The sequence below is a fragment of the Setaria italica genome, chromosome VIII (genome assembly GCF_000263155.2).
Source record: "Setaria italica strain Yugu1 chromosome VIII, Setaria_italica_v2.0, whole genome shotgun sequence".
Classification (NCBI taxonomy): domain Eukaryota; kingdom Viridiplantae; phylum Streptophyta; class Magnoliopsida; order Poales; family Poaceae; genus Setaria; species Setaria italica.
Window position 1 is genome coordinate 2,092,561 of NC_028457.1, and position 11,460 is coordinate 2,104,020.

The following is an 11,460-nucleotide window of genomic DNA, read 5'->3' on the forward strand; positions in this document are numbered from 1 at the left end:
TTTCCAACCGGGACAAAAGGGTCCTTCAGTCCGGGTTGGTGCTTCCAACCGGGACAAAAGGGTCCCTACCCTCATTCCATGCGCCCCCCTCCACCTCCTCTCTCTCTCTCTCTCTCTCTCTCATGCTCCTTATCTCCTGCACCCTCCCTCTGCGCCCCTGGCCTCCCATTCTCATGCGCCTGATCTCCTACGACCTCCCACTCCCGCCGCCGCCACCCCCTCCCCGTCCCTCCCGGCGCCGCCCCCCTCCCCTCCCTCTCCCACCGCCGCCTCCTCCTCCCCCTCCCTCTCCTGAAGCCGCCCCCTCCCCTTCCCCCTCTGCTCGCCCCTCATTGGCAGTGAGGAGCGGCAACGGGGTGAGGTGCAGGGTAGCGTAGTAAGAGATGAGTCAGGTGGCGAGGTGCGGCGGCGGCGAGCTCGGTGGCCAAGAGGAAGTCAGGTGTTGTGGTGTTTGAGTTCTTGCTTTGGCTTTGTATCTTTTTTTTTTGCAGGATTACATCCCCACTGTGGTGGCGGTGGTAGGTGGATGGGGGTGAGCGGCGGCGGGTGGATGCAGCGGCGAGTGGATGCGTCGGGCGGCTGGAGGCGGGGCGGGCGGCGCGGGGTGAGCGGACTTTTTTTATTTTTTTGAAACGTTTTAGTCCCGGTTGGTAGAAACAACAGGACTACCTAGAACTAAAGATCCCCTATTTGTCTAAAAAATAAATCCCGGATCGATTTTTCGTACATTTGTGTCCTACCAACTGGGACCTTTCCATTTTCTAGTAGTGAGAGGTAAAGTTCCTATATGTAGGTCATGAAACATTTCCAGCAAGTCTTGTTTGACGATATCCCAGAACTTTTGATAATAAGCCGGGAAACCATACGAGCCGTGCCAGGTGCTTTGTTATATTCCATTTAAAAATCTGCATCTCGAATCTCCTTTTCTCCTTTTCAATGAATGGATCCGTGAAAAATTCGTTTTTAGATGCAGCTAGTCCATTCCACAACATCGCCCGCAGTGGATTAACTTTTGCTTTCTCCTGGAGTATCGTTGTACGCTGAGAGTTTCATGCAAAAACAAATATTTAATAGATTGTGATATATTTAGCGGCTAGCCTGCAAAATTGCGTGATATATCCTTCTTATGCCAAAATCCTTGACCTAAAAGTGAAACTAAATTTCAACCAAACTAATAGCTCAAATGTGAGTATGACCAAACTATATAATAATCGCTCGGCACGGTACTTAAGATCAGCTCTAATTATTGTAGAAAACATAAATGATGATACATGATGTGGTTAAGGTCTAACTCTAGATATAGGAACAACAAAATGAAGCTAGTGTCAGTTTTACTAATAATGTAACCTCGCACAGTGAGTGAATAGTGATAGCGAGAAAAAGAATATTGGAGAGAAAGGAGAGAAAAAGAAGACAGGAACCAGGTGGCGACGAATAGGGCAGTCTCAATGCACAATTTCATCACATTGTTATACAAGGCTGCAAACTTGGTAACCGTGCCTGCCACGTTTCATGGGGATGAAACTCCTCTCTTATTTCATGAAACTCCATCCCCTCTCTCCTCATAAAAATCTTGCCAAGTCAGCAAAATTGTTGATGTGGCATAGAATAATGGTGATGAAACTTTTTATGAAACTTCCACGGCCTAACAACAGCTCCCATGCACGCACGTCATCAGCTGTACATCTCATTTTGATGTATGCTGCCGAGATAAGGTCGCAGTACGACTGCTGCAAAGTCTACAGGGTTCCACGTGCCCCATCTACCGATGATGCAACGAGCCCCTAGGTGTGTGCAAGGCCTTGGTCAAACGATCGAGGGAGCTAGAACTAGCTAAGGTATGATCATGATGCCATGGTCATGGATGTGCACTCACTACGCTTACAGAGTACAGTGTACTAATGCTATTCTGTCAAGAGTTAGGCGCTAGCTTCATGACTCCAAGAAGCAATCAAGCAATCACCATGCCCGGCTGGCTAGTGATAGAGAGAGCAGATCGATCTAGTTTTCATTACACGACGCACGTGTTTGCGCTACTACTAGTATAGAAATTAAACCCCTTTATTCACGCACTTTTCACTGGCCTTGCTCCGAGGGTACGGTGGTGATCTCTGTTGATATATGCAAAACGCACGCAAGGTTCTTGCTATTCTATGGTGTATTCTTCTTGTTGCTACTCCATCCTAGGAACTTGACCGCGCAAACCTGTTCCATATTTAGGACAAACTAATAATTACTTCAAAAATCAACTAAAGTGCTTTGTCGTTATAAACGTCATATATGTAGGAACAGAGCTAGTAAAGCGGAGCTAGCCTTTGCCGTTGGGGCCAAGCGACCGCGATAAACTCTGTAAAACAAATGGAAAGCAACTGATCATCATCTATCTATTATCTTAATATAATAGTGTTAAAAGAAGGCACCACACGTTCGCTAAGAGGACTTAGAAATCAGCATATTAATTGAAAAAAGAGAAAAAATATACACCGTTGGCTTTTATGAAGATCTAATGGTCTAGATAAGCCAAATAGTCAATATCTAATTCGGAATTAAAATATGAAGAATAAGTAGTTTGATTCCTATATACGGAGTGTCTGATTTTTGATGATCTAATGGATAAGATTTTAACTAGAGAGTCCGTGTAGAAATACAGCTATATATTTGATTTCTTTTCATCTCATCCATATCTCTTGCGCTCCATTATTGCTAGAAGTTTTATTAGGAAGGGATAATTAAAGACGGTCGTAAGCCCTAGAAATAATAGCAATAGCACACAAGAGTGCTTCCTGTTCCCAATGAGTCCGTACGTAGTTTGCAGTGGAAGCACAAAATTTTCCTCTCTAATTCCCTATTGTTTCAGCTCCTACAGAGCTTTGAGTGAGGTTTGCCTTATGCAACGTTCACGATAGATGGACTCCTGGCCCGTGAGGAGTTCGCGGAGTTCATCCAGAAGCAGACTATGGACTCCCCATGCTCCACAAGCCTGAAGCTTGACAAAACACTGTTGGGCGCGCCCCGTGCTGGCGATGGCGACCAAGCGGGTGACTGAGGGCATCCCCAGCATGGGCGAGGTGGTGAGCAAGCTAGCTGTCACCCTGAGCGTTGTGCTGGTGCAAAAATTCATCGAGGGCGTCAAGTGACTTGAAAGCCTAATCCGCGTGACTCCATGATGGCCAAGCTGAATTAAGTGTGAAGTGCTAATGTATGCATGCCACCACAAATAAACAACAATCTCTAAATGGCGCATTGTGTTTCGATGGACGATGGCGCGAGCTCTCGAACTAGAAGCTCAAAAATCGGATCAAGCGAGATGAAGAACCTGACTACCTGAGTAATCTCTTGTACATGGTCAAATGTTACTCCAGCCAACGGCCGGTTCAACTATATTGTGGCTCGACCGGCGACTTGGTAAGGAGCGATGTGCAGCTCACCTAGGTAGCCGATCATGGTTTGCATTTGTGTGTGTGGCCGCAACTAAGTAGGATTGTACGAAGACAATGCAATGCGAACTCTTAGCAACTTATTGATGACCGCGTAGACCTGTACTACCTCCCTCCATATTCGAGACAAACTAATTACTTCTAAAATCAACTAAAGTGCTAGCTTGTCATCGTAATAAACGTCATATATTTAAGAACATAGCTAGCAAGCGGAGCTAAGTAGCCTTTGCCGTTGGGGTCGATTGACCCCAGTAAAACTCTGCAAAACCAATGGAAATCAAGCTACTGTTCACCATTGTTACTGACGACGACGACCCAGCGTGAAAGAGTGATGACCCCGGTAGCGGGCTTCGCTCCTGTTAATAGTACGTAATCATCTGGTGTAAAACTAGCACCTGTCAGCATAGTCTTTTGTACCTGTTGCAAGTTGCAAGTGTCCAAGTCCACAAGCGTACGCTAACCATTCGTGGGTACATACAAGCAAGAAGCCGTAGGCAGGCAATGCGCGCACTCTTGTGGATCATCGTCGTCGCCTATGTTTCGTGGAGCCGAGGGATCGGAGAAGCAGCAGCTAGCCATTGTTGAAACGATAGATGAGCTAGAGGAAGCTGCCTATGGTCGATGATGTGCAACCTGGAATGTCAAGGAGGGCACGTTCCATGGGTGGAAAAATTTGGCTTCTCATTTGTGCGCCGCCCCACGAGCAGTACACGACTGACCTGCTGCTGCGTGCGTGCCCTAGGCGGCTAGGGCGCCAATCCTGAAACTTCTGCTGCCGAGCAATCGCCTGCCCTGCCCGCTCCCGCTGGGCGCTGGCCTATAAGTAGGACGTGTGGCCGATACGCTTGAAGGCAGAAACACACACGGTTGGGAACATACAATATCCATCCGCAGGTAGTAGCTAGCGATGGCATCCGACAAGTCCATAGCCGCTTCCCCTGCGCTCGTGTTCCTTGCCGTGGCAGCACTCATGGTGGCCGCTTCCGTGCGCGCCCAGGCTCCGACGCCTGCGCCCACGCCGGCTCCAGCACCAACTCCGGCTCCGACTCCAGCTCCGGCACCATCCCAGCCTGCGCCCACGCCGGCTCCAGCACCAACTCCGGCTCCGACTCCTGCTCCGGCACCATCCCAGAGTCCTTGCCCTCCCGGCTTCTCCAACTCCACCGCGTTTATTCTAGGGGTGAAGCAGTTCCTTAGACGCGGCATCCTTCTGTTGGGGCCCTTCCTTGCGCCGGTCATCCCAGGCACCAGCACCACAAAATGCTTGTGCTATTACTCTACCAACATCACCACCAACGTCCCGCCATTGTTTGGGACCTTCCCGCTCCCGCCCATCGTCAGGCCCAACATCACTGGGCCCATCGCATGCGTGCGTGGACCGGCCACCATTAACTTCTAACTAATTACTCGGATATTATATATAAATATATAATACTACGAATAACGAGCTCATCCTTTATGTGTGTGCATGCATGCGTCGTGTCAGCATGCATGCGGATGAGACTAATTCGCACGTCACAGTACGCTGCGATACTACAGGAGGAGATGAGTTGAGTTGACGATGTAACGGGGTGACATTGTTCGTGTTGTGCTGTAATATGGCTATCAGTTTGGCAGACCACTCTAATCATCATTGATAATAATATTAAGTGGATCTATATTGTTTTAAAAACATTACTGCCATTATAAAAGTGTTACTCCCTCCGTTTCAAATTACATGTCGTTTTGGTTTTTTAGATGCATAGTTTTTGCTATGCACCTAGATATAGTATATGTGCATAATAGTATCTACCAACCTAGAAAAGTTAAAAACAGCCTACAATTTGAAACGGAGGGAGTATAATAAGTAAACCCCTAAGTCTATATCTACTAAATAATCTACCTCTACCATTATAAAAATAATCTAATAAAGTAACCACCTAATATTAATCTTAATTATCGACATACTTCTGCCATTATGAAAGGTAATATAATTTGACTCCATAAATTTACAACCAAATACCCACCTTTTTCAATAAGAAAGATCATCTAAAGTGACCCCCTACATTTGCATAAAAATTACCTAACTCAGTCATTATTGAAAATAAACTAAAACAACCCCTTAGATCTACATGTAAATTACCAAGATATGCTACTTATGAAAAGAGTATAATAAATTAAAGTATCCCAACATATATATATGCTTCAAAATCACCGATTTCTACCACTAATAATATATAATAAAACAAACTTAAAGAAAGCATACATGTTGTGTGTCTATATATATATATAATACCATAGTTTCAGTGGGGAACCCATATGGTAGTCCTGGTGGGCCCAGGATTACCATGGATTTGACCATTTTTCAATTAGTACTTAGCCTAGCCCAATACAAATAGCCCGCACGTTGCTCACAGTTAGTTTTGACTTCAATTTTTCAATCAATTCTCCACAGTTATGTGATCATTGGTCTACTTGAATGATTTACAATAATTATTATGTATCGGATCTTGAAAGGCTATGTGATAACTCATATGTTTACCATTACATTTTGTGTTATGATAAGTGAATATCAATGTTTTAGTACTTTGCAATATTCCTTATAGCATACTTCTGTTACAAGGCCACAGCCACAACTAAGTCTTTGTATTTTTGAGATTGTTTGCTTTAACATGACAACCATTGATTTGTAATATACCATTTAATTTTCTCTTTTGAGTGCTTAATTTGTCATTTGTTGCTATTATATTTTTAGTTATGCAAGTTTCAAACTTATATTTTGAATTTAAGATATTATAGGAATTTTTTAATATATTTGTATTGTGATTTTGATTATTTTATACTTGTATATACCATATTTCTTGGAAAGGTATTTCAATTTGCATGGCAAATTATACTCATATATGAAATTATGTATTGGTGTATTGGCTGGCCATGCCTAAATTCAAATCCTGGTCCGCCAGTGCATAGTTTTACAATCTTGGAAAAAGTTTCTTGAATGAATCACGTACCAGTGGCTCTAAGAATGTATTTTGGATAATACTATTACTCTCTGATAATATGTTAATTGCTGCTTTATACAAATTTCTCATGTTGGACGGAACAGTGTAACATATATGTATTAATAGGTTAACTATAAGCACTCATTTTAAAAAATAATGTGTACTACCACACTCATAATTCTTTGATAGAGGAAAACCAACATTTTGAGCACTACTATGCTGCAGGCTAAAACGCCTGCTTATTTTATTGTAGTAACTGAAAAGTGCAGCCTTGGACCTAGAATGAGGAATAATGTAGAGCCAGTCTAGGACTTGAATTTTTAGATTTTTTTTTCTAATGCATCTCGTGAGGAATAACGTAGGGCTAGCCTTTATGATGTGCCCATTCATAGATTACATAAATACTGTCATATCTGCTTCAAGCTGTCCGGGCTGTGATATACTATATAAGAGATTCTGCACAGAACCTATTTCTGCAATAGTTACAGTCCACAACTAGGCACACTTGAAAACTTTGCAGTGCAGTACATCTGACTGTAACCACAGAACAGGTGAATCGCAGCACGAGCAAACCAAGGATATGAGCTTTGCAGTGTAGAAAAATTGACAAGGCAGAATTACAGTAAAGAGACAGCTTAACCACATGGCTTCATGGTAGTTGCTTGACATAAGCTCCTCTAACTTTCTAACTTAGCTGAGGCAGGGAGGCCTGCATCGTAGCGAGCGGCGATGTTGGTGAGGTTGCTTTTGTCGGGGACAAGCACGAAGGTAGCCTCCTTGAAGCCGATGGTGTTGATGCCCTTGGTGACAAGTCCACCATTTCCAGAGCCTGCATTCTGAGCTCCATTGGGTAGTCCTTGACACATCCAATTCTTGGACCAGCCCCAGTGCTCCATTTCAGGGACAGCCTGTGGCCAAGCTGATAGGACTTGGACTCACCCTTGGACTTCATCCTCTCAAGAATCGCCTTCTGCAGGATGCCAGTGGCTCTGGGACTTTGAAGGCCACCTGACAAGGTTCTTTCGTAGGTTGGTTTGGCTTGTTCTGCAGGAGCGTTCTCGCCTTCATCGCCTTCTGTTATGTTTGGAGAGGAAATCACTTCTGGAGGAACTGAACCCATGAATTCAGCAGTAAGGTTCTGTGAACCATCAGGCACCGGATCTTCATTGTAGTCTTCTTTGGTGGATGAACGCACCTGAGTGGCCAAAACCAAGCACATTAAATGAAATCATCCGCAATTTGGTGAGAGGAGCATATTTTAGCTTGTGAATGGTTGAAATGGTGTACCTCAACTTCTTTGAGATCAACTCCATTCTCTTCAAGGAAGTTCATGAAATTGCTTAGGTTCTCTGCGCTTGGTTTGTAGTGACCACTATAGGCCCAGATGGACTTATCCAGAACAGAGCACAAAAAATTAGCAGCCAATAAGAAAGCACAGGAACAAGACATAATCAGAGTATAAAATATTAGCAGGATGATAAAACAATGAAATGTATGCATGACACGCTCTTGAAAAATTAGCCAGATGATAGAATAATGAAAGAACCCATTAACTTGTCATGGCTAAATCAAGATAAGTTGACAACTTGATACTCCGATGTGTACTAGATAGATGTAAATTCAGAAACTACATTTTCCCACTATACTCCTCCAAATTTCAGGGAAAATATTTTTATGAATGGATATGGTTTTATATTTTGTATTTGTCCTCCAAAAAGTATTTCATAAACATTTATCAATGGTAGCTTATGGAATAGAAAAGAATGATTTGAAGGACCATGCACGATGAATTCATCAATTCCAAGACACCAAGAGAGCTTTTTGGTCAAAGGTGCTTGATTAAGGGATAGGCAATAACCCAGGCAGGAATACAAAGAAAGCAAAATACTATGATAAAAAATGCATAAAAAGCTAACACTTAATAGGGTATGGTTGCTCAAAAATACCTTGATAATTCCATTTTCCGCTGTAAATCTTCCAGCAGCTATAGTAGTGCCTCCTGCTAAAAAGCTGGAATGCTGGAATACACCTCTCTCTTTCTGGATGGATAAATCAGGATACAGAAATAGATTTAGCGGTGCTAAACGTAATGTAACAAAATGAGACATAAGACATATTATTGTTACAGCAGAAATGCAAGTGCAAAACCCGTATGAGTACAAAAGTTACCTTCCCAGCATACAGTCTTTTTGCTGTGCTCATAACAAAAATCCATTTAGTCCCTTTAGGACCTTGGCTTGTATCAAGTGGTTCTCCAGACTGTTTGTGTATAATCTTTCCCTCATTAATGATGTATTCATAGTTCTCACGCTCTTGCTGCAAGACATTAGATAATTGTCAGAGCTTGGAACCCTTTGGGAGGTTTCATTCCAAGAAAATGTTAAGTTTGCTAAAAAGAAATTCCTTTTGCTGTGCTTGACTATGTATACTATTTTAAAGCCAATGCACTTCTGTTAATGGTCATGATTCACGGTTTAAGTGAATAATAATACGGACAGAAGCAGGACAGTTCGTGCTTGAATCTATTCATGTTTGGAATCGCAATTCAGGCCTGAGGCTGCACCAAATGCAGTTCATATATGAAGCAATTTGATAGTATAAGTTTCAATTTGAGAAACATAATCTAGTACAAAGATTGTAATATATATATTTCTTAGAAAAGATGAATCGCAAAAGGCTTCAGAGACCAACATAAATTCTGCCGGTGAAGTCAGTCGAGCAATCATACAGCTCCTGACAGATGCTTTGAGGAAGGTTATATGGCATGAGTTCTAAACAAGGATAGGCAGACATTGTGGAACATTTCTTACCGGACCAAGATACTTAATGCATTGCTTCCTCAGCTTTGCTCTTGGACACTCTGGAAGGTCTAGCTCCTTTCCTTCTCCAACATCAAGCCTGTATGTGTCAACAACTCACTTAAATTGTCATGTAATAAAACTGAACTGAAATTCCTAGTATAAACTGTGATTCAACCTTAACTAAAATATCTGGTATGAGCAGACAGTCAAATATGTCCACCTCTCTCCCATTTGTTATGCAGAGTGCACTACTTTGTTCAAATAAGAGAATCTGCAAATGTAACTATGCAAATTGCAGCAATGTTCTTACCAGTAGAAGAAGGGCTGGCCGGCTTGGCTTTGACACCAGACATCGTAGTAGAAGTGCAGGTTGTGCCCATATCTATGCCGCGGGTCGATCTGTACAAGAACAAAATGAATACTGCTATAAACAGGCATTGCATCTAGTGTATCACTCTAAGAAGAGGAGATGTGCATCACTTGTATGACGTCAATAGTGGACCTTTTATGATCAATGTTCGCACATGACTTTTTCTTTTTGAAACCGAGAATGTTCACACATGACTAAAACTGCTAGGTCAACTGATACTTAAAGTAGCCTCTTCACACACACATGAGAGCACAGCAACAAAATCTAAAGCAAATACTACTAAACTGACAAACAGTACTCTAGTGGGATTTGTACGATTTGTACTCACAGCCTCGATCCAGTGCTGGAAAGCCAGCTTGAGAGCCTTGCCGTCTCTGGATAAACCCTGACCCACCTGTTACAAGCAAGCAAAATGAGCATCAAAGGAAACAAAAAAAGAAAAACGTTTTCTGGTGAAGAAGACAGAGGACATGAGGGACTTTTGTGCATGTTTTCTCAGGTAGCAATTGGGGGCACCTTGGATGCATTGAGGCTGACCCGGTTCCAGCGCGAGGCGGCTGTCTCCGGCTTGGGTTCGTCGAAGAAGGAGACGGTGCTGTGGCTGAGGCGCGCGAAGTCCAGCGCCTGCCACCTTCATCCATTCATCCGACAGAAATAAAAAAAAAGAACCCTTCGTTTCAGTTAAAGCTTCCCCCCAAACAAATCCTCATCAGTTACCATCGATTTCAACAGCCGTTACCATCAACAAGAACCAAATTAGGCATTTCTCTGGGGGACACCAAAATCGCTAAGAAAGGAGGCACCTTTTCATGGAACAGTACATCAAGAACCAGTGGGGGAAAATTGTACTAGTAATGAAGGTTGTTTCAAGAAAGGGACCGCTCTCCTTTAACAAATCAAACGGCACGAAATAGGAGCCGGTAGTCTCCCAGAAGAGATGGATATGAGTAGAAGTACCAGAGCTCCTCGACGACGACGGCGGAGTCGGCGAGCTTCCGGCGTGTCCGGTAGCCACGGTAAGCCTTCTGCAGCTTCGTCGCGGCGCCATCCTCGCCGCTCCCGCCGGCGCTTCCCTCCACCGGCGGCGACGGAGATTCCAGTTTGTCCGACTGAAACCTTGGAGGATCCGTAGAATCCAACCCCAGCGGAGGCGGCGCCGCCTCCACCTCCATTTCTTTGAGATTTTAGGAGCGAGAACGGTTCTGCTTGTGCAGTCAGCACCTTCGCAAAGTGTCGAGAGCAGAGCAGGTGGGGAATTTAATCCGGGTTAGCACGCGAGGCGATGGAATAATTAAATGCGTTTAATCTTGAGGATTGAGAGAGAGAGAGAGAGAGGAGGGGGTCGTATCGTATCTCATTCGCCGGGGTGGTACGGACCTGCGGATACGACGACGACGAGTCGTTGGCGCCAACTACCGGCTGTCCGGCTCTGTGCTTTCTGTTCCTTGGCGGGTGGCGCCATTACTGCGCGAGGCGTGGCTGGCCCACATGTCATGGAGTGATTAGCAGCAGCGCGATGATGACCAAGGCGTACTTGCTAGGACGACTAGCTACTAGCTACTGGTGCTAATGGAAGACTGACTCTGACTCGGTGAGGAAGCTGGCACACGGCTGTGTGGGGGGTGACGGCCTCGACACCTGTCGCTCTCCGGCGCCTCCGCGCCGGATCGGGACCGGTCGCCGTCGTTGTCGTCGACGGGCTGCACGCCCCCGTACGCGCGCACTCTGTGCTTTTTGTGCCTGTCGTGGCTCCTCTCTGCTCCCCGTTGCAGAATCTTGTGCTAGGCTGCTAGCATAGCACACACAACTCAGCTGACAGAGGTACTCCGTACTATGCACTGCACCAACTCAGCTGACAGAGGAATTGGATA

The 11,460-nt window shown here is 44.4% G+C and overlaps 1 protein-coding gene across 1 annotated transcript; it reads right to left on the minus strand.

The window, feature by feature from the left end:
• Positions 1–6,765: 6,765 nt before the first annotated feature.
• Positions 6,766–10,916, minus strand: LOC101786013 (IQ domain-containing protein IQM3). The gene is made up of 9 exons (XM_004978633.4): positions 10,547–10,916; positions 10,106–10,220; positions 9,918–9,983; positions 9,530–9,618; positions 9,229–9,316; positions 8,588–8,734; positions 8,365–8,457; positions 7,706–7,807; positions 6,766–7,613 (listed from the first exon to the last, which is right to left on the minus strand). Exons 1-9 carry the CDS (start codon positions 10,759–10,761, stop codon positions 7,104–7,106), a joined length of 1,425 nt encoding a protein of 474 aa, XP_004978690.1. The 5' UTR covers positions 10,762–10,916; the 3' UTR covers positions 6,766–7,103.
• Positions 10,917–11,460: the final 544 nt, after the last annotated feature.